At 48.1% G+C, this 22,333-nt stretch overlaps 1 protein-coding gene across 9 annotated transcripts in view; it reads left to right on the top strand.

Moving 5' to 3' along the window:
* Window positions 1-820: 820 nt before the first annotated feature.
* The window catches only part of IFT54 (intraflagellar transport 54), a 61,453-nt gene continuing 39,940 nt past the window's right edge, over window positions 821-22,333 (top strand). For 2 of the 9 annotated variants that reach the window (XR_015550063.1, XR_015550064.1), the window contains exons 1-8: window positions 821-1,027; window positions 4,342-4,410; window positions 4,834-4,995; window positions 7,203-7,355; window positions 7,442-7,924; window positions 10,443-10,514; window positions 11,569-11,644; window positions 21,282-21,383. Coding sequence is in view for 7 of the 9 variants with exons in the window: in XM_087424613.1 (XP_087280739.1) it covers window positions 905-1,027; window positions 4,342-4,410; window positions 4,834-4,995; window positions 7,203-7,343; window positions 7,442-7,924; window positions 10,443-10,514; window positions 11,569-11,644; window positions 16,409-16,504; window positions 21,282-21,383 (1,324 nt within the window). In the remaining 2 variants the exon portion in view is untranslated. Of the gene's footprint in view, window positions 1,028-4,341; window positions 4,411-4,833; window positions 4,996-7,202; window positions 7,356-7,441; window positions 7,925-10,442; window positions 10,515-11,568; window positions 11,645-16,408; window positions 16,505-21,281; window positions 21,384-22,333 lie in introns of all 9 variants that reach the window. The other 7 variants (XM_087424613.1, XM_087424610.1, XM_087424608.1 and 4 more) reach the window with 7 other exon arrangements.

Here is a 22,333-nt window from a genome sequence, read left to right as displayed (position 1 = left end):
AAAGACTTTCAGACAAAGAGTGACAGCATCCATTGCCAGCTGACCTGTGCTAAAAGAAATGGTAAAGGAAGTTCTTCAGACAGGAGAAGCATGATCCCAGGTGGAAATGCGGATGTACACAAAGAATGAAGAGCACTGAAAATAGCAAAAATGAATGTAAAGTTATGAAGATATCCATCAGAAGAACTAAAGACAGGCCTCAAAGCTTCCAGATTGCTAGAAGGACCTGCAGAGAGCCTGGGCATGGCGGATGGAAGACGGTGGGACGGAACCACACACACCTGGTAGAACAGCAGGGCGTGGCTTCGTCCCGGTTACAAAGCGCTGGCACGTCATTTGGCAGTTAGGGAGGCAGGCTGGCACATTATTATCCTACCTTCATAGGAACAGAAACGAAATCTCAGAGAACAAGAGTTACTTGCCCAAGAAGCCATAGTAAGTAACAGACAGGATAGGGCATTTTCTAACCCGTGTCTTTTGAGACAACTTAGTTCAGTCCCCTTGAAACCTGTGAAAGGAGCAACACAAATCTTGGAAGTCTGGAAGCGCGGTCACCTCTACCTCGGGGCGATTCCTGAGGCTGTCGTGAGGGCCCAGAGAGAAGGCGGGCGCTGTCCCCGCACCGGGAGGCTGAGGCCGCCCTCCCGCAGACCCGACCCAGCGTGCGCGCGCAGCCGGCGGGTGGTGGGCGGGGCGCCGGGAGCGTCCGTTTCTAGGGCCGCGCCGCCCTGGCGACCGAGAGCCGCGGCCCCGCGCACGCGCCGTGGCGGACTCCGGTGCACTGTGGGATGGAAACCCCAGCTGCTCGTCGAGGCCGGAGCGGGCGGCGGCGGCGGCGGTGCTGGAGGCGGCCGGGCAGTGGGGCTTAGGCTCGGCGGGCCGGCGGGGCGCTGGCGGCGCCGCCATGAACGCGGCGGTGGTGAAGCGGACGCAGGAGGCGCTGGGGAAGGTGATCCGGAGGCCGCCGCTGACGGAGAAGCTGCTGTGCAAGCCCCCGTTCCGCTACCTGCACGACATCATCACGGAGGTGGGCGCCTGGCCGGGGCCGGGGTGCGGGCCAGGGCTCAGGACCCACGGTGGGGGTCGGGGCCGGGATGCGGGTCGGGGTCGCGGCCGGAGTGCGAGTCAGGGCCGGTGTGCGGGTCGGGGCTCAGCACCCACGGCGGGGGTCGGGGCCGGGGTGCAGGGCGGGGGTCTGGGCCCAGGTGCGAGTCCGGGGTCAGGGTCGGGGTGCGGGCTGGGGATCGGGGCCCACGGCGGGGGTCAGGGGTTCGCCCGGGTGGCCGGCTGGGGGTCAGGGCCCCGGTCCAAGTCGGGGTTGGGGGGTCGGGGTCCGGCCTCGCGTCGCTGTGCGCGGCGCCTGCCCGAGGAGCCCGGCCTTTGGCCTGGCCTGCAGCCGGGAGGGGCGACCACTGGGCCCAATTCCGCAGTGCCTCTGCGCGGAGTTCCTCGCGCTCACCCCTGCTCTCCTGTTCTCACCCATCCCCCAGGGCTGCCTCTTCCGGGGAGATCCCAGCTCCTCAGGGAGCATTAATTCTTTTCAGCCTACCCGTGTATCTGTTAGAGCACATTTTCCATTTTCCCTGGCAGAGTTGTTTCTGTGATTTTTTTTTCCTGCAGTGCCTAGCACGTGGAAGGTGCTCAGAAATCCTGGGAGAATGAAATTATTCTTTTTTATACCGGCCCCCCCCATCCCCGGTCAAGTTTCCCACTGCACTGCGGAGCACAGTGGTCACCACATGTTGGATACTTAATAAATACCTGTGGGTGAATTTACTGAAGTTGGTTGTAGGGGGTCCCGAAAGGAAAAACTATAAAAGAGCAGGTTAGTGTTTGCTGATAAATGGCACAGCCTGCCCTGAGTGGTGTTTGGTTGTCTGTAACTTTACCCCACTGGATGGTGAATTTCTGAATGATGGAGACTGTAACTTCTTTGTTGGCATATCCTGGGTGAGCTGCACTGGGTACGGTACACAGAAGGTGCACAACAAACATTCATTGTTGAATGGAATCTGTCAAGGCTCCTGGTAACCCAGGGTGGCATCGCCCATTTCCATGGTGCACCTGGGGGGGCCGTGTTGAACCTGGGAACTCAGGCATGCTCTTTGGGAATTAGGAATCACGTTGAACTTGCAGGCTTCGGGGGGCTGCTAATCTCACCCTGTGTTGGTCCTCAAACTTTATTTCTCACTCTTCTCAACAGGTTGGGCATCTTACTCTTCCACAAACTTTTCTTTGCTTGTTTCTGCCATCTTAACTTAGCTTATAATGTGTGCCTCTGTGCTGAAAACCCTAATTGTGCTTAAAATTCTCTGGAATCCCATCCACATCCCAAGGGTCGTCTTGACTGGCCGCTGCCTCCTTGTGCAGCTAGTGCAGCACTTACACCTGTCCTGGACAGTGTCTGGGGAAGGGACACGGCTGTGTGCTGCATCACCTCCACCCTGTGAAGTTGCGTCCTCCAGCCTAGGAGGGAACAAGTCAGTCAGCCAGGGTGTGAGCCTGGCTGACTAGGGCAATTGCTGCCACAGCCTCACACTTTTATTTTCTGTGTTAGTCCTGTCTCCCTGCTGAAACAGAGCCAGGGAGGAGGCGGGGGGACGTGCCTCATCCTGTGGGTCTTGGTGTGGGGCTGGGCTCATGGTGGCTGCTGTCCCCACCTCCTGGAAGGTCGGAGGGCATCTTAATGGAGGAGGAGGAGGAACATGCAAGCAGAAATTGATGTGATTGGCCAGGTAGCCAGGCTGTGTGGAAGGAGTGAAGCGTTCCCTATCAGGAGCCACTCACCTGCTTTTCTTTCACAGATTTTTCCTAATCTAATGCCGAAATGAATTTCTCTACCTGTGTAAAGATAAATATGTTAATTGTCACCTACTTGATAAAGATATTAGGATGATTGAAATATTGGAAAGGATTTTTAGATAATAGGGGAAGAACCTCTATGAAAATTCTTTACTGCCCCTGAGCATTATAGTCAAGTCACCATATTAGTATTTTAGCTACAGTTAAACTAATTCTGCCTCTTTTATAAATCCAAGTGTTGATCTTGTGACATTAATGTCTCATCACTTAAAATTATTGCTCACAATTTTAATTGCAAGCAAACTGGGAAAACCTCAAAAGAGACAAAATGAAAAAGTTCCAAGAATGTTAAGTGCAGGATACTCGTAATATTCCACCTGTCTTATCAGGAAAAATAATGGCACAGCTCTTAAGTAGTTTGATGAGGAATGAAAGCTGACTTAATTAATAGCTAGCTGTAGCTTGGTGTCAGAGAAGGAGCCTGATATTAGCGAGGGACTGTCTTCCTTTTTTTTGAACATGCAGTAATAAATATGCTCTGTATCCACCCAGGACATATTCACCCATAGACATATTCATCCTTACCACATACGATACATTCTAATATTTTCTTTTCTGTTTCATTTTTTTAAAATGCTTATTGCTACCCATTATGTTGATTTTACAGTGATCTACCACATTTTGAAAAACTGTGTCTGAGGGAACCCAGGGCGCTGGCTGTGTGTAGGGGTGGGGAGGAACAGAGAAAATCACCACCCAAGAGCTCGTTTTAGGGGTAATTGGGAGGTACAGGTTGACTAGGGGAGAGAACAGAAGTGATACGGCAGAGAGCACCCCTGTGTCCTAGGAAGTGAGCAGCACAGTGGTAAGGAAGACCTTTCCGTCCACTGTCAGAAACCCAGGCTGAGAAGTTCCTTTTTTTTCCAGGATCCATTCTCTCCACCAAGCCTGGGTGACCCTTGTAAGATGCCATTCCCTGCTTTTGAACCTCTCACGGCCTCCTCTTGTTCCCAAGGCTAAGTCCGCATTCCTGAATGGCTTGGAAGGCCATCCAGGCCAGGCCCCTGCCTGACTCTGGCCTCAGGCTCCTCCCATCCCAACTTCCTTTGATCCTGAGAACAGGACCCTCTTGGCTCTGGACCTTGCGGGGACTGTTTGTTATCCTGGCACACGCTTCCTGAATACTCCCTCCCCCGACTTTTCTCCTGTCAGCCTCTGCTCAGTTTAGACAGGATTTCTTCTGGGAAGTGTTCCCTGACGCCCCTCGCCCCTCCCGCATTTGGATTAGGTTCTGAGCGGGGCTCCCTTAGCACCCTGCAAGTCTTTGTAATGTTGGCCTGTCCCCACAGCCAGGTGGGCTTCTGCCTGGTACAAGGCTTCCACATGGTAGACACTCACGTGTTTGTGGAGTGAGTGAATGAATTAGATTCTGGGTGCAGACAGATTCTGACAGCCCCTGAGCCTGGGGTTCGGTGGATGAGGCTGCTGAGGAGGCTGTCCCGTGAGGTGCTGACCATGGCCTTGCTTTATCTTTTGAAGGTGATTAGGATGACTGGTTTCATGAAAGGCCTCTACACGGACACTGAGATGAAGTCTGATAATGTTAAGGTAGGTTTGGGGGGGGTTCCACCCCCTCGCCTTAATGAATGGGGGTTTTTATAAGCTGTATCTGTGGCGTGTGTCATTTATATGCTGATAGATGGTAAGAAGACAAGGTGGATTAAGTCGTGAACTGCTGTATACCCTTTCTTATTTCGTTTTCTAATTTTGGGCAACTATGTATCATGCTAATTTTACCCATTGAGAAATGGAATTAGTGTCTCTGAGGTTAGTGCTAGCCCATGAACTAAGATTAAACGCTTTAATGAATTATTTTCCTTTTGTTATACAGAGTCAGTATTTCTAAATTTGACGTACATCTAAAAATAGCTTTTTATATAAATAGGAACTGTGCCTGTTGAACATACTGAAGATAGTGCAAACTCTTTTTGAAGTATTTTAATGTTTGTATTTTAAATGGAAATCTTTCAGGATAAAGATGCAAAAATTAGCTTCCTTCAGAAGGCCATAGACGTGGTGGTCATGGTTTCAGGAGAGCCACTGTCGGCAAAACCAGCCCGGATCGTGGCCGGGCACGAGCCTGAGAGAACAAACGAGCTGCTGCAGAGAATTGGGAAGTGCTGTCTCAACAAGGTAACGCTGTCGCGCTGGGACCTTAGGCTCCGGGAAGTGGAGAGGAAGCTGCCTAACCTAGAGGGAAGTGTTTGAGGAAGGAGGTTTCTTGGTGTCTGGGCAACACTGCAGTTTAATCTGATCCTACCTGTTCTGGAGCCTCGGAGTTACAGGAGAAGTAGTTTAAAACTGTGCAGTGAAGCAGAGAAGGGTATGTTGTGCACATGTTCTACAAGCTTCAGGTGTAAAGTAGGGAACTTCACAGGCACTTTGCTCTTGGGGCAGGTGGCTGGAGGCTGCACGCCAGGCTTCCACGCCCTGCATTCCTTCTCGTTTTGGGCCTCCGTTCAGGGCAGGTGACTGTCTTCAGCCGGAGCCGGGGTGGCTGAAGGAGCTGCTTTTCTTCTTTAGTGCTTATGAGACGTCCCTGTTCTCTGCTTGCCTACCCAGCCTCTGGTGTCTGCTTCCCTCCCTCTCTCCTGGCTGTTGGTTGCAGGGCTGTGCTGCCTTTAAAGAAGTCCTGTTTCACTTGTGCAGGCTTTGGATTTGTTGCTTCCTGAGACCCTCACCATGGGCTGGAAACTTGGCCTCTCTGGCCTCCCGGTCCAGTCCGGGCTATGTTTGCCAGGACATTGGGGGAGGTCTTCACATGGTGATGGGAGCAGGTCATCCCCAGGGTCTTCCTTCTCTGTGGAGCCGAGTGGCCCCAAAGGGAGTGGAGTTGGACCTCTATCAAGAGCACAGCAAATACAGCCCTTCATGTACCTGATAGGTTGTAGGCTGGGGGCTGACCCTTGGTGTTACCAAAATGGGAAAAGGTGGGTTTCAGCCCATATGGCAGCAGTGGGGATGGGGTGAGGAGTGGGCTCCCAGGAGGCCTCAAGAGTGCCTCGCCCTGGTCTGTGTCCAACTCAGGCATGGAGACGCAGAAGCTGATGTTGCCAGTGCTCTGGCCTCTGTCGTCTCCCCCTCACCCCCACATCCTTCATGTTGCTCCTCTTTCTAAAAAGCACGTCTGATTCCTGTCTTCCCTGCTGAATCCTTTGCCATCTTCCTGTTGCCTCGGGGCACAGCCAGCAGCTCCGGGCATGGCTCACAAGGCCCCTGCAGACCTGCTGCTCCTTGCCCGCCTCCAGTTGTCTCTCTGTCTCCCACACCTGCCCGCACCCCCAGGTCTTCTGCACTGGTCATGCTCCCTCCTGCATGCTGCTACTTTCTCGGCGTGGAGCTGCTTCGTCTGGCAGCGGTGTGGGATCAGCTGCTCTTCGAGGAGCGCTGGCCTTTCCTCCCTCCCAGGCTGACTTAGTGCCCCTGTTGTGTTCCGGTAGCATGCTGAAGTTTAATCGTCGTATTAGCCGTCTCTCCCAGTACGCAGCTTTTCTTTGGCCTGTAGTCTAGCGCCTGGTGTGTAACGTCACTCCGTGCGTCCTTGTGGAATGAGTGAGTGTGTGAGTGAGTGGGATTCCTGACCGGAGGTGTTCAGAGGCTCTGGGTGGCGGGCAGGGATGCTGCAGGAGGGGCCTGTGCGTTTGATGGGGCTGGAGTTAGATCAGTCCTCAGGCCCTTTCAGTGCTGGGCCTCTGATCCCGTGAGAAGTGTGAGGCGTTTATGAGCTGTGGGGTCAGCTTTGCTGTCCTTGGACAACACGCACGGCCACACTTGACAGCTTGGGTAGAACTGAACCGGGTTCGTTTGGCTTGGGTGGACTCTGCTGTTAACGACTGAAGTCCTGGACGTGATAGTTGTAGGAGAGGCTGTACTTGGTCTGTGAGAACATTTCCTTTTTTTGTTTTTTGTGAGGAAGGTCACCCCTGAGCTAACATCCATGCTAATCCTCCTCTTTTTGCTGAGGAAGACTGGCTCTGAGCTAACATCTATTGCCAATCCTCCTCCTTTTTTTTCCCCAAAGCCCCAAAGGATAGTTGTATGTCATAGTTGCACATCCTTCTAGTTGCTGTATGTGGGACGTGGCCTCAGCATGGCCGGAGAAGCGGTGCGTCGGTGCACGCCTGGGATCCGGACCCGGGCCACCAGTAGCAGAGCGCGCACACTTAACCGCTAAGCCACAGGGCCGGCCCAGAACATTTCCTTTTAATATTTCATCCTCTGTATTTCACTGGTAGACAAAGAATCGGTTTAATGAGCTGTCTTTGAATGTTGACATATTTGTTACACGTGCCGACCTCATTTTCACCTGGCGTTTCATTTCCTCACATTCGGACAACAAGCTCTCCAGTGATGATGCGGTGAAGCGCGTGTTGGCTGGAGAGAAGGGGGATACGAAGGGAAGAACCTCACTGATGTCGAAATCTCAAGAATGGGACAATAGGAATGCGAGAGAGGAGCCCAGAGTGCATCAAGATAAAGAGGTGAATTGCAAGGTGCACATATCTAAAAGTGAAATAGTCTTTTTGTAGTTCAGGTAAGGACATCTATAAGTGATATTGTTATCTGACTTTTTTTTCAGGATAGAAGAAACTCTGAAATAAATGAGAGAAGTACAAGCAGAGATCAAAAACAGAAAGAAGAACTGAAAGAAGAAAACAAGCCAAGAGGAAAGGAAAGGGACAAGGAGAAGACCAAGGAGAATGACCGCGGTAGACAGAAAGATCCCGAGAGAGACAAGTGCCGAGAAGGAGAGAGGGAGAAAACCAAGACCAGGACCAAGCAAGAGAGAGACAGAGACAGGGACAGGGACAGAGACAGGGACAGAGACAGAGACAGGGACAGAGACAGGGACAGAGGCAACAAAGACCGGGACAGAGATGTGGAGCGTGAGAGAGAGAGGAAGAACGAGGGAGGAAAGGAGAAGGAGAGATGGAAAGACCGGGAGAGAGAGCGCGAGCGAGACAAGGGCAGGGGCAGGGACAGGCGGAGGGTGAGAAATGAGGAGCCTGCCAGGGACCCCGACAGGGAAGAGAGCAGAGAGCATGATAAACCGGAGAAAAAGGTAAAGTCCTATTTGAAAACTTCTGCCTTTCACTTAGAAAGAGTTTGTGTTGTTCTCTGAAATGATCTTTGTCGTCTTATAGTGTGATTAGGTAACTGGTTTTCTTATTGCTAATTTAAAATTAATGACAATCTTGGATTCCCAGTAGAAACCCAAAGAAATACTAGATTTTTGCCCAATATTTTAAGATTTACTACTTTTCATCTCTGGGCTGTGTGTGTGTATTTGGGTATTTTTCTGAAGACTTTGGAGCAGCCTATAACTTTGAGTTGTGAGCAGTATTTACCAACAGCCTCAGTTGTGTGTGGGCTCTTGGAGCCTGGGCATGGTGGAATTGATTAAGGATTAGGACTAGTTTCTAAGTCTTTTAGGCATTAGCAGATAAGTACAATAAAACCTCAGTGTACTAAATTCTTATTTAATTAAATTTTCAGGTAAATTTAGGATTGGCCAGAAAATGTGTTTGGTTTCAAACAGTTACTTTTGGAAGTTACTTTTGAGCTCTCTGTAGGTAATGTAGGTCTCCTGTCAGGGCTGGTGTCCCAGATGCCTGTTTTCATGGGGACATCATATAACTGCAGAGTGTCCTGGGAAAGTCATGGAAATCTTCTGGTCTCTAGCTGCTAGAAAGGAGAAAGCCAAGGTCTGGACAGGTTCAAGATCTGCCCAAGTGATGCGGCCAGGTGGTGAGGGGCAGGGCCAGAGCTGGTACTCGAGGCCCTTTCCTCCCGAGACAGTGGTCTCCTTTGTGGCATTGGATCTCAGGGTGTGCTGTCCAGGGAAATGGGTGGGCCCGGTGGGACTGACCCTGCGGGAGTCCTGGAAACTGGTCTTTGGCGGAAGTTATGTACAGTTGGTTTGGTTAGTAATTGAGCTAGCATACTACTAGGAACCTTGGGGTCTCCCATGAACACCCTGGAGTAATGTAGGCTATTATATATGTTATAAAAACCAGTGTTCCTTTAGGAGTTTTAGAAATAACAAAGACATTCCCCATCTTTTGCCTCTTTATAGAGGTCTGATTTTTCTGAGGTGCCAGCTCATTCTGGTGTTTCCCTGTGCACGAGACAGTCCCTGAGTGGGATAGCCTTCTCAGCTCCCACAGTCTTCGCGTCAAGTGTTCCTACCCATTATGTTCACTGAAATTGCTGTTGCTGTGACTAGTTTTTTAAATAGAGAGACAGTTCCAACGAGAAATTCTTACAGGCGGACATATGGGACATGTTAGAGCCAAGTGTGAGTGATGGTTTTGTTTAAGTGTGTGAGACCAGGGTGAAGGGGCCACCTTCCTACTCAGAGTTGGTCCTTATTCGACCGAGGTCAGATTTGCACAGACCTTTGGTGGTGATTTTGCCCGCCTGGCTCTTCTGTGGAAATCTGGTCTCCTTCATGGAGCGGGGTCTGGGCAGCAGCATGCTGTCTCCCCAGGTGAGCAGTGCCACGCACGTGGTGAGCCGTGGAACCTCCCAGAGAGCCGAGCTCCTAGAGACTTCTGTCAGGGCGGCGCTGGGGAGGCAGGAGACTCAGTTCTGACCCAGGCTCTGCCACTCAGTCTTCACCCTCGGGCAGGTGCCTTGACTCTCCTCCGTTTGATTTCTGTCTGGAGGAGACGATGATGAGACATTGTCCACCTGCTTCTGGGTTTTTGTGAAGGAAAGGTGAGCTGGTAGGTGTGAAGGCATCCGGAGAAGTGGAGAGTGTGTCGCGGTGTGGTCTCAGGGCCACGCGGCCGTCTGGGTGCTGGGTGTCCTCACCTCTCTGCGGTGAGGACCGCTGAGCGCACAGAGCCTGGGCTGCTGCGGGGTAGTTACTGCTGCTGCGGTCTGGTACCTTCATGATTAAGTTATGAGGACATTTAGTCATTGAAATATTGAACAGGCATCCTTGGCTTTTCAGTCTTCATGGAGGGAAATCTTGGTGATTCTATCTCTTCTACTCCTTCTATCAAGATGTGCTTTTAGAGACTTGATTTAGGTGGGAGATTGTTTTAAGGTGTTGATTTAATGTGTTTACAGTTTTCATGTAATTTATGTTTGGAGAGTGCTTTACCGACTGACGTAGGGTCTGAAGATTCTGCTTACAAAGAACCGCTCCATCTGAAGTTGCCCCATTCTCCGAAGACAAGGATGGGAGCAGTTTTTTCGTGGGGGTTGGAGGTTTCCGTTGTCACTCCTTCCCTTGTTTCCAGAGTCCCTGTGTCTCACTGGAATGTTCCCCAGCAGTTTGGCCTGGCGTAGGGATCCGGTGTGTCTGGGGGACACTGTTCCAGGCAGTTTCCTGAGGGGGCGCTGCCTCTGAGCCCTTGACCCCCGGCCTGCCTCACACAGGGAGAGACCCTGGAAGGCCCTCTGGGTCCAGGCGTGTGACAGGCACGGATCGTCAGATCTGGAGTGTGACGGGCACTCTGTGGGGAGGGTTATCTTGTTGGTCAATGTTAGAGGAAACATCTTGATGTGTTTTTACACCTTACAGACTTGAATAATTCTAGAGTTTGAAGAAAAAAAATTTTCTTTTGTAGTCATCAAGCTCAAGGGAGGTGTCTAAAAAGTTGACAGATGGATCTTTTAAAGACTCCAAAGCTGAAACAGAGGTATGTTTAAAAATAATTCTCAGACGTGTAAACCTGTAGCTGTGTTGTCATAGTAACTGCTGTGCTGTGGTCCTCTCCTGGTCCCCTGAGACGTGGGAGGAGAGCGTGGCTACTGTACGCTCACACGTAATAGGTCTGTATGTATTTCGTGGTAAAAGTAATGATGTAAATGGTTTACTGCCTGGTGAAATAGATGGGGGTGTTTACCTTCTGGTTTTCTGTGGTGCACTCCTGGGTTTCCTTGTACCTTTACTTGACAAGTATGATATGATGGTGTACTAAGGGATAGGGTGGTCATTGGGGAGAGGGAGGAGGTGGAACTTAGGATGAGTCTAGGAGAGGATTAAGTCACCAGGCGGACAGGGAAAGGGAGGGCCAGCTGGAGGGACCCCTCCAAGCTCTCCCTGGCCTGAGTGGGACCCTGCAGGGTGTTTCCTGTGTCTTGGGTGCATCATCTCCATGTCAGCCATCCTAGGGAGGTTAAACTCTTCCCAACTTCATAAGCCAATTTGCATCTCAGAAAGCGTATCCGGCAGCTGCAGGGAAGATGGACAAGGTGTGAAGTGGAGGCTGGGAGGCCACTTAGGAGGCTGTTATGGCAGGGTGAGAGAGGTGGCGAGACAGGAGCTGTGCCAGTGGTGGGAGGGGTGGGATGTGCTGTTTTCAGATTTGTGCTCTGTTTAAACACATGTGTACGTTTTTACTCTCAGAGTTGTTTACAAATGCATTGAAGTAATTAAGCTTATAGCAGTAGAGGGCGAGTCCTCATATATACACGCCTGTTAAGACAGTGATTCTCAAAGTGTGGTCAGCGGATTGCTGACCTTTATAGGGCTGACAAAAAGACGGAATTATGAATGTAGAGTGAAAGGGGTTTCAGCTCCTTCTAATGCTCTCTCGGGCCTCGAGTGCTTCGTTGCACTGAGTCGGAATCAGTTCCCCTTTAGAGTGTGTGGATGCTGTTGTGGTGATTCCTGTTCTTCCTCCAGCAGAGCTTGGATAATAAATCTGCTCAGGGTATTGTGTCAATTAATTTTTTTTCATTCTCTTTAAGACTGACATTTCTGCTAGAGTATCCAGGACAGTGACCACAAAGACATCAAAACGGCGATCCAAAAATTCAGTGGAAGGTACTGCAAAATTTACCTTATAAGTAGGTGAAAATATGGATATTAATTTCTTTGCCTTAATCATAATATCTAGTAGAAAAAACCTCCTGTGGCTAGAAAGCAGATCTGCCTTCGGGGGAATGAACAAAGACCATGTGAAAAGGATGGAGACGTGACTTTTACACACACACGTGCACATGTGCACACATATGTGTGTGAACTCACAGCACTGGAGCAGAGGAGCACCTCTGTGCTGGAGATCTGTATTGCGGTCAAGGGATGTGATCGAATTTCAATTTTCCAGAAATATTTATCAGTCATCCGTGTTTTGTTGACACTTGTCCTTTAAATTGGTAGGCTAAATTTCATCCCAATGCAGGATGGACATAAAGAGCATCCTGCTCTTAGACAGATGATGTTTACGCATTTAAGAAACAGCAGAAATTATCATTGGGAATCATGCTAAAAGCGAAAAGCTGGAGCTGAAGCGAACAGGCTTGGCCTGGAGTTTGCCCAAGGATGGTCCCTCGTTATGACAGACCAGTAAGTAGGGAATAAATGTCAGTCCAGTGCTGGGAAGTGCTGTTGGAGGCTTTTAACTGAAGTGCAAAGTTAGTTCAAATGAGCCGTAGTTGTTTCTGAAAAGTCATCCTTTCCCTAAATTATAAAAGTTAAAGAAACGTGGCAAAATGTAATAGTTGGAATTTTTCCTTTAGAAATTAAACTTAAATGGTAAGTGCCACTCTTTCACAGTAATACGTAATGGTGTAATGAACATTTTTGTGCCAGAACCTTTTTCTCTTGGGGTGATCTCTGTGGGCTTGGTTCCCGAGGGCGTAATTACTGGCACACAGGGCCTAGGTGTTTTAAGCTCTTGGTTACAGTGCACCACCGACTGTACCCTCTACCCCACACCTCCTCCAGGGCCTTAGGGGCTGGCTGATTTTGATTTTGATAGATGAAAAACAAAAAGTGCTCTCTCTGTGTCATTACTAGTGAAGTTGCACATTTTTTCACGTGCTAGTAATTTTTATTGCCTTCTGTGACATGTCTGTCTTTCCTTTGCCTGGTTCCTCGTTGCTCTCTTTGGAGTCTCAGTGTTCTTTTTAATTTGCATGAGCTCCTTGTACGTTAAGGACATCTGCCAATTTTTAAATAACTGTTTGTTTCTTATATTTTTTCAATTCATTTCTTCTAATTGGGTTTGGTTTCCGACTTGTCTGGGTGTTTAATTTTTGTGTACTGGAAGCTGCCAGCCTTTTATTGTAGTTTGTCCAGAGATTTGAGAGGTGAAGATTTGTGTTTTGTCATACATTTTTATATTTAATCTTTTTGGTTATCTCTTATTTTAATTCATGCTGTAAGGCGAGGCTCTGAATATATTTATTTTTTCAGAATAACTCACCAGGTGTTCCAGGATCACTTACTAACTAATTGTACCCTACCCTCCTGCTCTGTGATTCCCCTGTATGCCTTTTGTCCTCCGAGGTCTAGTTTTTGTTTTTATTTTTTTACTTCCACTGTTTTCTGTTTTACTACTAGTTTCCTACCATTGTTCTTTTCTGTGTGGGATAAATTTTAAGCCATTTTATTTGCTTATTCTTCCAGATGTATTTTAAAATCTCTTGATGAGTGTAAGAATCCCGCCTCCCACAAGACACAAACTTACCAGGATTTAACTGGGCTTGTGTTAAATGTATGCTTTCCTTATTTGGGGAAGATTTGGCACCTCCAGTGTCCCGTTAGTGCAGGTGTCTCCTCCCCCTCTCCCAGGAAGGTGTGCGTGCACGTGCTGGGGGCGTCTGTCAGTCAAGGTTACTCCATAGTTTGTTTTGTTTTTAGTTCTTTTGGAAATGGTATCTTTCTTCTCCATATTACTTTTTAGTGATTATTGTTGGTATGTAGAAACTTTGTTGATTTTTGTACTGTACCTTAAATCTTGCCTTGTGTTGAATCTTAACCCGTAGCTCCTCCGTTGATTTTTTGGGTTTTCTAAGCGAATAGTCATGTCATCTGCTCTTCTTTTCTAACAACTCGGGATGTTTGTGTCTGAGTTTACTGGTGAGCCTGTGCTTTAGGGGTCCTCTCACGCAGTCCTCACAAGATTTTGTTGTCAGGAATTTGCAAGCTTTATGACATTAAACTTTACTGAGCTGTCAACAATTGGTGGACTCTTTTCTTCCCTGCCTGCTAGCCGGGGCACTGACCTCCCCCCAGGTTCTCACCCAGCAAAGCCGGCCCTCCATCCTAACATTTGGAAACACGTCCGGCACCCAGAAGGTGTGCGGATACAGGCCTTCTGTTCCATCCGAGGGGATGAGCCTTGCATTTACTGGGATGTGAGGATATCGTGTTTGTTAGACGTATTTAGAATCTTAAAGCCGTTCTAGAATCCCTATGGAATCCAAAAAACATTCTGCATAAGAATATGAGGGGCCGGCCCCATGGCGTAGCAGTTAAGTGCACGTGCTCCGCTGCTGGCGGCCCAGGTTCGGATCCCCGGCGCGCACCGATGCGCCGCTTGTCAGGCCATGCTGTGGCGGGGTCCCGTATAAAGTGGAGGAATATGGCACAGACATTAGCCCAGGGCCAGTCTTCCTCAGCAAAAAAGAGGAGAATTGGCATCGGATGTTAGCTCAGGACTGATCTTCCTCACACACACACAAAAAAGAATATGATAATTTTTGGTTATTTTTAATTAATGTATTATAGCAGAACTAATCACTTTGAGTTAGTGAGTGTACTTTAATTTCATTTATTTGATGATAGGCAGCATTACAAGTTAAGTTTAAGACATATTTTCATTGTGCAGTTTCATGTCAGGAAGAAGGGACTCTAGAACCAAGGAAAATAGTCTTTCCCCTGAAAAAGAACCTAACTGGGCTGGCCCCGTGGCTTAGCGGTTAAGTGCGCGCGCTCCACTACTGGCAGCCCAGGTTCGGATCCTGGGCGCGCACTGACGCACCGCTTCTCCAGCCATGCTGAGGCCGCGTCCCACATACGGCAACTAGAAGGATGTGCAACTACGACATACAACTATCTACTGGGGCTTTGGGGAGAAAAAAGGGGAAAAGAGGAGGATTGGCAATAGATGTTAGCTCAGGGCTGGTCTTCCTCAGCAAAAAGAGGAGGATTAGCACGGATGTTAGCTCAGGGCTGATCTTCCTCACACACAAAAAAAAGAACCTAACTTACACCCCTAAGAAGGAGTGTACCGTGAAGCAACTGGGTGAGACCCAGCAAGCCCCAGTGGAGGCTGGGAGTGGAAATCTGAGAGTTGGAACCTTGAGCTGCCTGGTCCTTTGCGTCCGTTTGATCGTTGAACTGGTGGAGCTCTGTGGGTGGTGCAGCAAAAATGCGGCCCTACTTGACAGGGGCCTGGGCTCTAGAGCACTGCCCTCTGGCCAGAGTGGAGCAGGGCAAGAGGGCATGTGGGCCCCGCCCGCCAGAGCTGCAGGGCAGTCATGCCAGGTCAGTCCTGGGCTGACATGGTCCATTCGAGCCTTCCTGTCTATTCTGCAAATGTCTGAGGAGTCCCTGCCCTCCTGAAGAGTAGAACATGGAGAGAGAAGGCAGAGAATGAAGAGCACACAGGGGTCTGCATCCACGTTAGTGAGCAGTGAGTCTTTGGAAGGGAAATGAAGCCAAGAGAAGTGTGGGGGGAGTGCAGGCAGGGAGGGCCTCTGAGGAGGGGCCATCTGGACAGAACACTGACTGGGGTGAGGGAGGGCGTGCCGGTGTCCAGGAATGGGCCCAGCCCTGAGCTGGGGACAGGCTTGCCTGTTTGAGTGACAGGAAGCCCGGCGGTGAGGCTGGAGCAGAGAGAGGGGAGGTGGTAGGAGAAGAGGCAGCAGGAATGGGCAGGCCTGAGTTGTTGGCCACGTCGGCCGTGTTTAGTAAGTGTGAGCAGAAGTCCTTGCACGGTTTGAGGCAGGAAAGGGACATGGTTTGACTTTGGTTTTAGAGGCATCCCCTTTTAAAACTGGAGAGGGGCAAGAGTGGAGGCCGGAGAGCAGTTAGGTGGCTGTTGTGACGTCCAGCGGAGAGGCCATGATGGCTGGGACCCGAGCGTTGCTGATGAGAAGATTGGGTGTAGGGTATATTTGATGGAGGAGATGACAAATATGCTGACGGCTTGGATGGCACTTGTTAGAAATGACAGGAATCAAAGATAAGATCAGTTCTGTGGTGGTGTCCGGGCACCTCCGTGTGTCATTTATTGAAGTGGGAGGGCTTCGGGAGAAGCTGGGTGCTGGAATGGGTGGCGGCACCGGGAATTCTGTTTGAGACACGTGAAGTTTGAGATGCCTGTGAAACAGCCAAGTAGAGTGTTGAGACAGCAGTCGGACATGTAGGCCTGGAGTTCAGGGAGAGAGTTGGAGAAACTGAAGCTAAAAACAAAAAAAATTGGGAGTTCTTAGCATACAGGTGATCTTGCCCGCCCCAGATTCGTGTGATAATTAATCTGGGGGATCGTGGAGATGAGAAGAGTTTGGTGAGCCCCGGAGCCCACCAGGATTCGCGAGTCGGAAGTGGAGAAGGAGGCTCTAGCAAAGAAGACAGAAGCCACAAGTTGGAGGAGGGTTGGAGAGGGGGCGTCCTGAAGGCCGAGGGCAGGAGTCTCAGGAGTTGGACTTCTGGAGGCCACGGAGGCTGGGAGTTGACCAGTGAGTTGATGAGACAGTTAGTTGGTGACCTTGGCATAAACCCTATAAATCCCAACTAAAGAACCAAACGCAAAAACCTTTGCAATCTTTTAATCTATTGTTAACTATTTTATGTCAGGAAGAAAGGAGGATAATATTTCAGCTAAAATTTTAGACCCCATAGTGTCTATATTAAATAATGAACCAGATCAGGAAACTACAACTTCAGAAATAGGTAAGGAAACATGTTCTTTAGTTTAAATTCCTCACCACTTTGATGTGAAATCTTTACTTCTCAGGATACTTATGTTATTTTTTGATATAACATAAAATATCATAACATAACGTAATATAAAATAACATAAAAAATACCATTCTAACCACTTTAATGTTCATCAGATTTTTTCCTGAAGATCAGAAATGACTTACATTCTATTTGCTTTAACTTGCTAAATTATATGATAAAGAATATTAACTCAGCTTTAAGTTAACTTTTACATGGCTTTTTATGTATAATTTATTTTTCATCTAAATCAAAGTGCTTTCTTTATCTTGCTGTTGAAATTTTATAATACAATGTGGATAGTTAGAGAAATTATCTTTCCAATTCTCCATGCTGCTCTGCTGTGTTCTACTAGAAAACGCTCCACAGTAAAGACTTTAAAGTGCTTGCTTCTGGCACATTGGGGATTTGTTCCCAGGGCCTGCCCTTTTTGATCTGAGGCTGGCAGTGTGACGTGATACACATGTATCCTCACCCTGCTGATGTGGAGTGATTAGATGTATAAATTCGGAATTTCAAATTGGATAATCCTCGATTAAATATCAGTAACTGCACTCTTCTGAGATTTAAACTAAATTCTTCAGAAATATTAGAATTCTTGAGTGACATTTAAGGGAAAAAATAGCGTAAGTCTCAACTCTAGGGAAAGATAAAATTTTTCTAAACTGAACTTGCCTTGTATCTGATTTTTAAAAATTCTGTCCCTGTAGCCTGAATCTTTCTATGTGCATGTCCCTTTAAGACTTGCATTTCTAAGAGGAGGTCTGTTTGCAAGCACTCTCCTCCACCATTGGTTCCGCAGGTATGGTGTCAAAGGTGACCGGCAGTTATTTTGTTCCAAGTAGGTCAGTTGTCTGATTTATCTAGGTCTTCAGCAGTATGGGATGACTGGATAAGAGGTTGCTAAACTGGAGCACAGTGATTTCTTACTGCTGAAAACTCTTTTCACAATGGGCCTACATCTTGTGATAGTATATTTCATTTTTGCGGGAGCTTTCCTCAGCTGCAGGCAAGGTCCTTTAGGAGATCACCAGGCAGTCCCTGTACCGCAGGAGAGAGGAGTGGGCGGAGGTCCAAGTTTGAGTGAGAGACTGCCCTGTGTGGGTGCCTAGGCTGGCCGTCCCCGACCAGCGGGAAGAGCCCCGTCTCTCCTGCTTACCTGCCGGCTGGCCTTGAGCAAGCCGCGCGGATGTGTTCTCTGAGCCACAGTCCCCGAGTTGGTGAACGGATGTGACAATGCCTGCCTGGAGAGTCAGTGAGATGATGTCCATAAGGTGGCTGGCTTGTCACTGGCGTGCCACGCGTGACCTACTTTATTACAGATGACTTTGGTTTACAGGCAGCCCCAAATCAGGGTGAGACAGTGCTCCTTCTGAGATGGTGCGATGGATTTCAAACAGAGTAAAATAATTATTTAGACATAAATCATCACTCTGTAGGTATTATCTACGAGTGTGAAAATACTGTAAGCTCAGTGTTGAGAAGCATAAAGCACTGCCCCTGGTGCTTCTCAGCTGAGCGCTTTGCAGAGATTAGAACGAAGCCTGGCGCCACCTAGTGGCCCTGGGCAGTCCTGCACGCCCGCTGACGTTCCGTGGTCCCACCTCCGCCTCCCCCAGACCCTTCTCCCCACGAGTCCTGCCACTGCACACGCCCTGGGTCCCTGTCATCACAGTCATGCCAGTTACAAATGTCATCTTGCACTGGCAGTCATTTAAGTTTTGGAATTCAAGGCTGTCAGCAGTTATGGTTCCCTAATTTCTCACACTGAGTATGATTTCCAGGTTCCAGCCCCTGGGTCTGCTTCCTGAGCCTCTCCTCCCAGTTCACCTTCACTCTGAGCTTCAAGGAAAAACCGTGCCCTATTGTGCCGACTGATCCAGGCCTTGGCCTGCCTGTGCCGGATGCCGGGACCCAACTGGCCTGCGTTATCAGGGGCATCATAAGAGAATTCCTGGGTTTTGTTGTTATCATTTTGCTTTTTCAGGTGGATTGAAGAATTCAACAAGGAATTGATCCATTTCTTCTTCAAAACATGATTATTTCTTCCCCTGCTCTGTATTGTAGTGAGGGCTGTCTGATAAGCCGTGTTCTCCTTACAGTTGACAGTTCCAGGTGCTCCTGGAACATTACACTGTCCATGTGTTTATTTTGCTTGAGTTCCCTCATTTCGTTTTGTTTTATTGTTTAAACTTTTTTATTATGAAAAACATAGAAAAGTAGAAAGAATAGTATGATTGACACCCATATACCTCTCACCTAGGATTCAGTAGTTCTAACATTTTGTCATATTTGCTTCCTCTGTAGTGATGTATTTTTATGAACTGTTTCAAAGTATATTAAAAACATCCTAGCACTTTACCTCTAAATAATTCCCTCCAAATACTTCAGCATGCAGCTCAAAAAATAAAGAAGACATGCTCCTATATGTGTTGCACCTGACAGAGTTACTGTTCCCCAATAGCATCTAAAACTCAGGCTATATTCTAATTTTGTCTCAGAAATGTTATTTTTTTAAAAACCAGGATCCAGTTAAGATTAACATGCTGTATTTTTTTTATTATTATTTTTGTCTCTTTAACTTTTTGAATCTGGACTAATATCCCCCCTTCTTGCCCTTTTATTCCAGCACATTGATATTTTGGAGAGATGAGGTTGCTTGTCTTGTAGAATGTCTCACCTTCTGCATTTGTCTGATTGTTTCCTTGTGGTACCGTTTAACTTATGACACCCCTCTACCGCCCACCCCTCCCCGTATTTCTGTTAGATCTCAAGGCCTGAGTAGATTTGGGTTGAACATGTTGTTTTGCTGTCACCCCTACATGGGTGGTGCTGTGTCCTTTATCTTGTCTCCTATCAGGATACACTTAGTGCCTCTGCGTCTCATAAAGTGGCGCTGAGACTGATCACTGGACTGGGCAGATCCCCGCATTTTAAACCATGATTTGGTCACATTAACAGTTAGATACACTCAGCAACTTTGTGCAGCTAACATTTGCACAGAACACTGGCAGAATGGCAAGTTGCTTATGCCTGTGTTGTGACGTCTGGTCGGCGAGTTTCAGGGATAGTAATTGACATAGACTGGCCCTCAGCCAGACACAGTGCTCCCTGCCTTGGGCACAGGATCTCGTTTGACTCTTATGGTTGCTCCATAAGGGAGGGCAAACTGGCTCGAAGGGCGCAGAGCCTGCTCAAGGGGCAGCGCTTGGCAGCCTTAGAACTTGGGAAGTCTTCACACCAAGGCCCACATCCTTACCTGCGAGGTTCGTTGATTCCTGGTAATTCAGACGACAGATGGTGCTAATGTGCTGATTGTTTTGCCAATTCATAGTAATTTTAATTTTTTATGGGTGCATTATTTATTGTTTTAAAGCTATTATTTGGCAAACTGGTTAACCTGCCCTCTGTGATTAAGGATTGATTGTAGTATTATTAGTGAATGTGTAGTCTGTTTTTATGTTCTTTCTATTTATGTGAATTTGGGGTTTAGTAAAGCTTATTTAAGAATACTAGTAGAAATGTTAAAACAACTGTCATAGGCCTCTCAAAAAAAAATACCACTAGAACTTTGAAGAGATAAAATTATGCAAAGTGTCAGTGATCTCCTTGGGTTACAGACTGAAGATAATGCATTTGTAGTTATTGTGCTGGTGAATTTTATATAGTACAGAAAATATTGAGACTTTCAAATAAAATATAACAACTTAATTATTGGGGTGTTTTCTTCTAAAATTGATAATCTACAGCTGCCAAGCTTATATTTATTTTTAGATTTGTTTTAGAACTTAATATTTCATATTTATTCTTTGATTCCCCTGTATAAGATATCATAAATAATTATCTACTTGAATCACACTGTCAGCATCATTCTTATAAATTAAAAAATTTTTCTTAGACAATTACGTCATCTATTTTATATAGTTCTATTACATAAAATAAAGCAGTTCTTTGATAGTTAAAGACAGGTTGATTCTGATATAAACTATTCCTTTGAATACTTTTAAGAAATTATAAGATTATGTTTCAGGAAAGGGAACATTTTTCTAATTTTATTTTTGTCCTCTGGTTTCATTTTAGAGAGTGGGGGGGTCCTTTAGTGACAGGTCACTTTTCCACCCTGGGTCCTGCTGCAATTGAAAATTTGTTCCTCCAGCACCTCCCTGCCCCTACTTTTGTTTTTAATAGGAAAAACATTGTATTTCTCAGGTGTTTGGTATTTTTTTCTGTTTTTGCAGACATTGGCACATCAGTCAGTAATCAGCAGACAAGAGTTTGGGAGCTTTCAGGCTATCTGACTGTGCACTGTGCCAGAAATATTTTTCTTTCCCTCTTGCTCTCCTGAAATTGCCGTCTGTTTGCAGCTCCTCGACTCCCAGGCCTGGCTATAGTGGGGAGGCGAGTGGAGGCCAGTAGTGTCGGGCGGGTCTAGAAATGCAGGTGACGAGGCCAGTCTCTGGCTATGGGGGCCCCAAGCCTCCACCTGGGCTGAGTGGGCCCAGGGGCCTGCTCACAGTCAGGGCGCCCCTCCCTCTCTCCTGATTCCAGAGCAGCGCCTGGGAGGAACGTTCTTGGTGCAAGTTCTCGAAAGCTGCCTTTGGTCAGTCCTTCGTAAACTTGCAATGTGGGAAGACATAGATAAGTAAGCGTGCTCTGTGTTAATGAAGCCGTTGATGACCAGCCTGCCGTGTACAGTCTAAATAACCCATTTTAAACTGTTTTATGTCAGGAACAAAAGAAGCTAATACTAACTCAGCTAGTGTTTCAGATGACAGTTCGGCTAGTCTGTGGCGTGACAACACTGAGCCGGAGCCCGCAGTGAAGCAGAAAGGTAAGAGGGATGACCCCTTCCAGTCCTCCCTGGTGGGGAGACTGAGCACTCCAGATGTCACGCTGGCTTTGTGGACACCTGTCCTCCCAGAGGCCCCCTGGGTCTGTGACCCACCAGGGCTGCACGTGGCGATTGACTCCCTGTCGCCTCTTTACATAAACTAGAGTGGAACGTTCCAGTTGTTGCTTGATAGCCCCAGACTCTCCTGTGTCCCGGGGTTCTTTCTGAGTGAGATAAAGCAGCAAAGTCCTGGCAGTGTCAGGAATGATCCGGAAACAAGCTTCCGAGTCACTGCTCGGGAGTCCTGCAGGCCGAGCCGCACACCACCCAGATTTCATGTTCCAAGAGCACTTTTAAACAGCTCAGGACGCTGTCGCTACCATGATGTTTCTTTTTGTAATGTTCTTTGCGTGTCTTAAGTTGTACCTCAGTGAGATCCTGCTTTTGGCATACTTTTTCCCAGCATTTAGGGAAAAACCGTGGTAAAATATACATTAAGCATTTGTTTTTAAGGCCCTGCAGTGCCTCATGGCACAGTGGGTCCTGCCCGGGAGCCAGGGCTTCTGCTGGCGGCAGCAGGGCCAGGCGTGGGGGGTGTGCCAGGTGAGGGCCCATGTTTGTCGATTTGTTCAAACAGAAGATATTTGCTGAAGGCCTGTGTGTTAGGCCCTAAGGCAGCGAGTGCGTTAGTGAGCAGAGGTCAGACTGGAAAACAGCACCATGCCCTGAGGGGTGCTGGAGGTGACTGGGGAGGGACTTGTCACCTGAGGTCAGTGAGAGCCTTCTGGCAGGGGCCGGGGGGAGAGTCAGGTCAGCTCTGGCCAGGCCTCGTGGCTGCTTTAGGGAATTTAGCAGCAGGAAGCCGATGGTATTTTTAGGATGAGTGGCTTAATCATATTAGATCATGTTAATTGGGAGGCCTGGGGAGTAGTGAAGAGGAGAGAGTGGGC

The sequence above is a fragment of the Ceratotherium simum genome, chromosome 37 (assembly GCF_057802395.1).
Source record: "Ceratotherium simum simum isolate JZ-2026a chromosome 37, ASM5780239v1, whole genome shotgun sequence".
NCBI lineage: Eukaryota > Metazoa > Chordata > Mammalia > Perissodactyla > Rhinocerotidae > Ceratotherium > Ceratotherium simum.
This window is presented reverse-complemented; position numbering and strand designations above follow the sequence as displayed.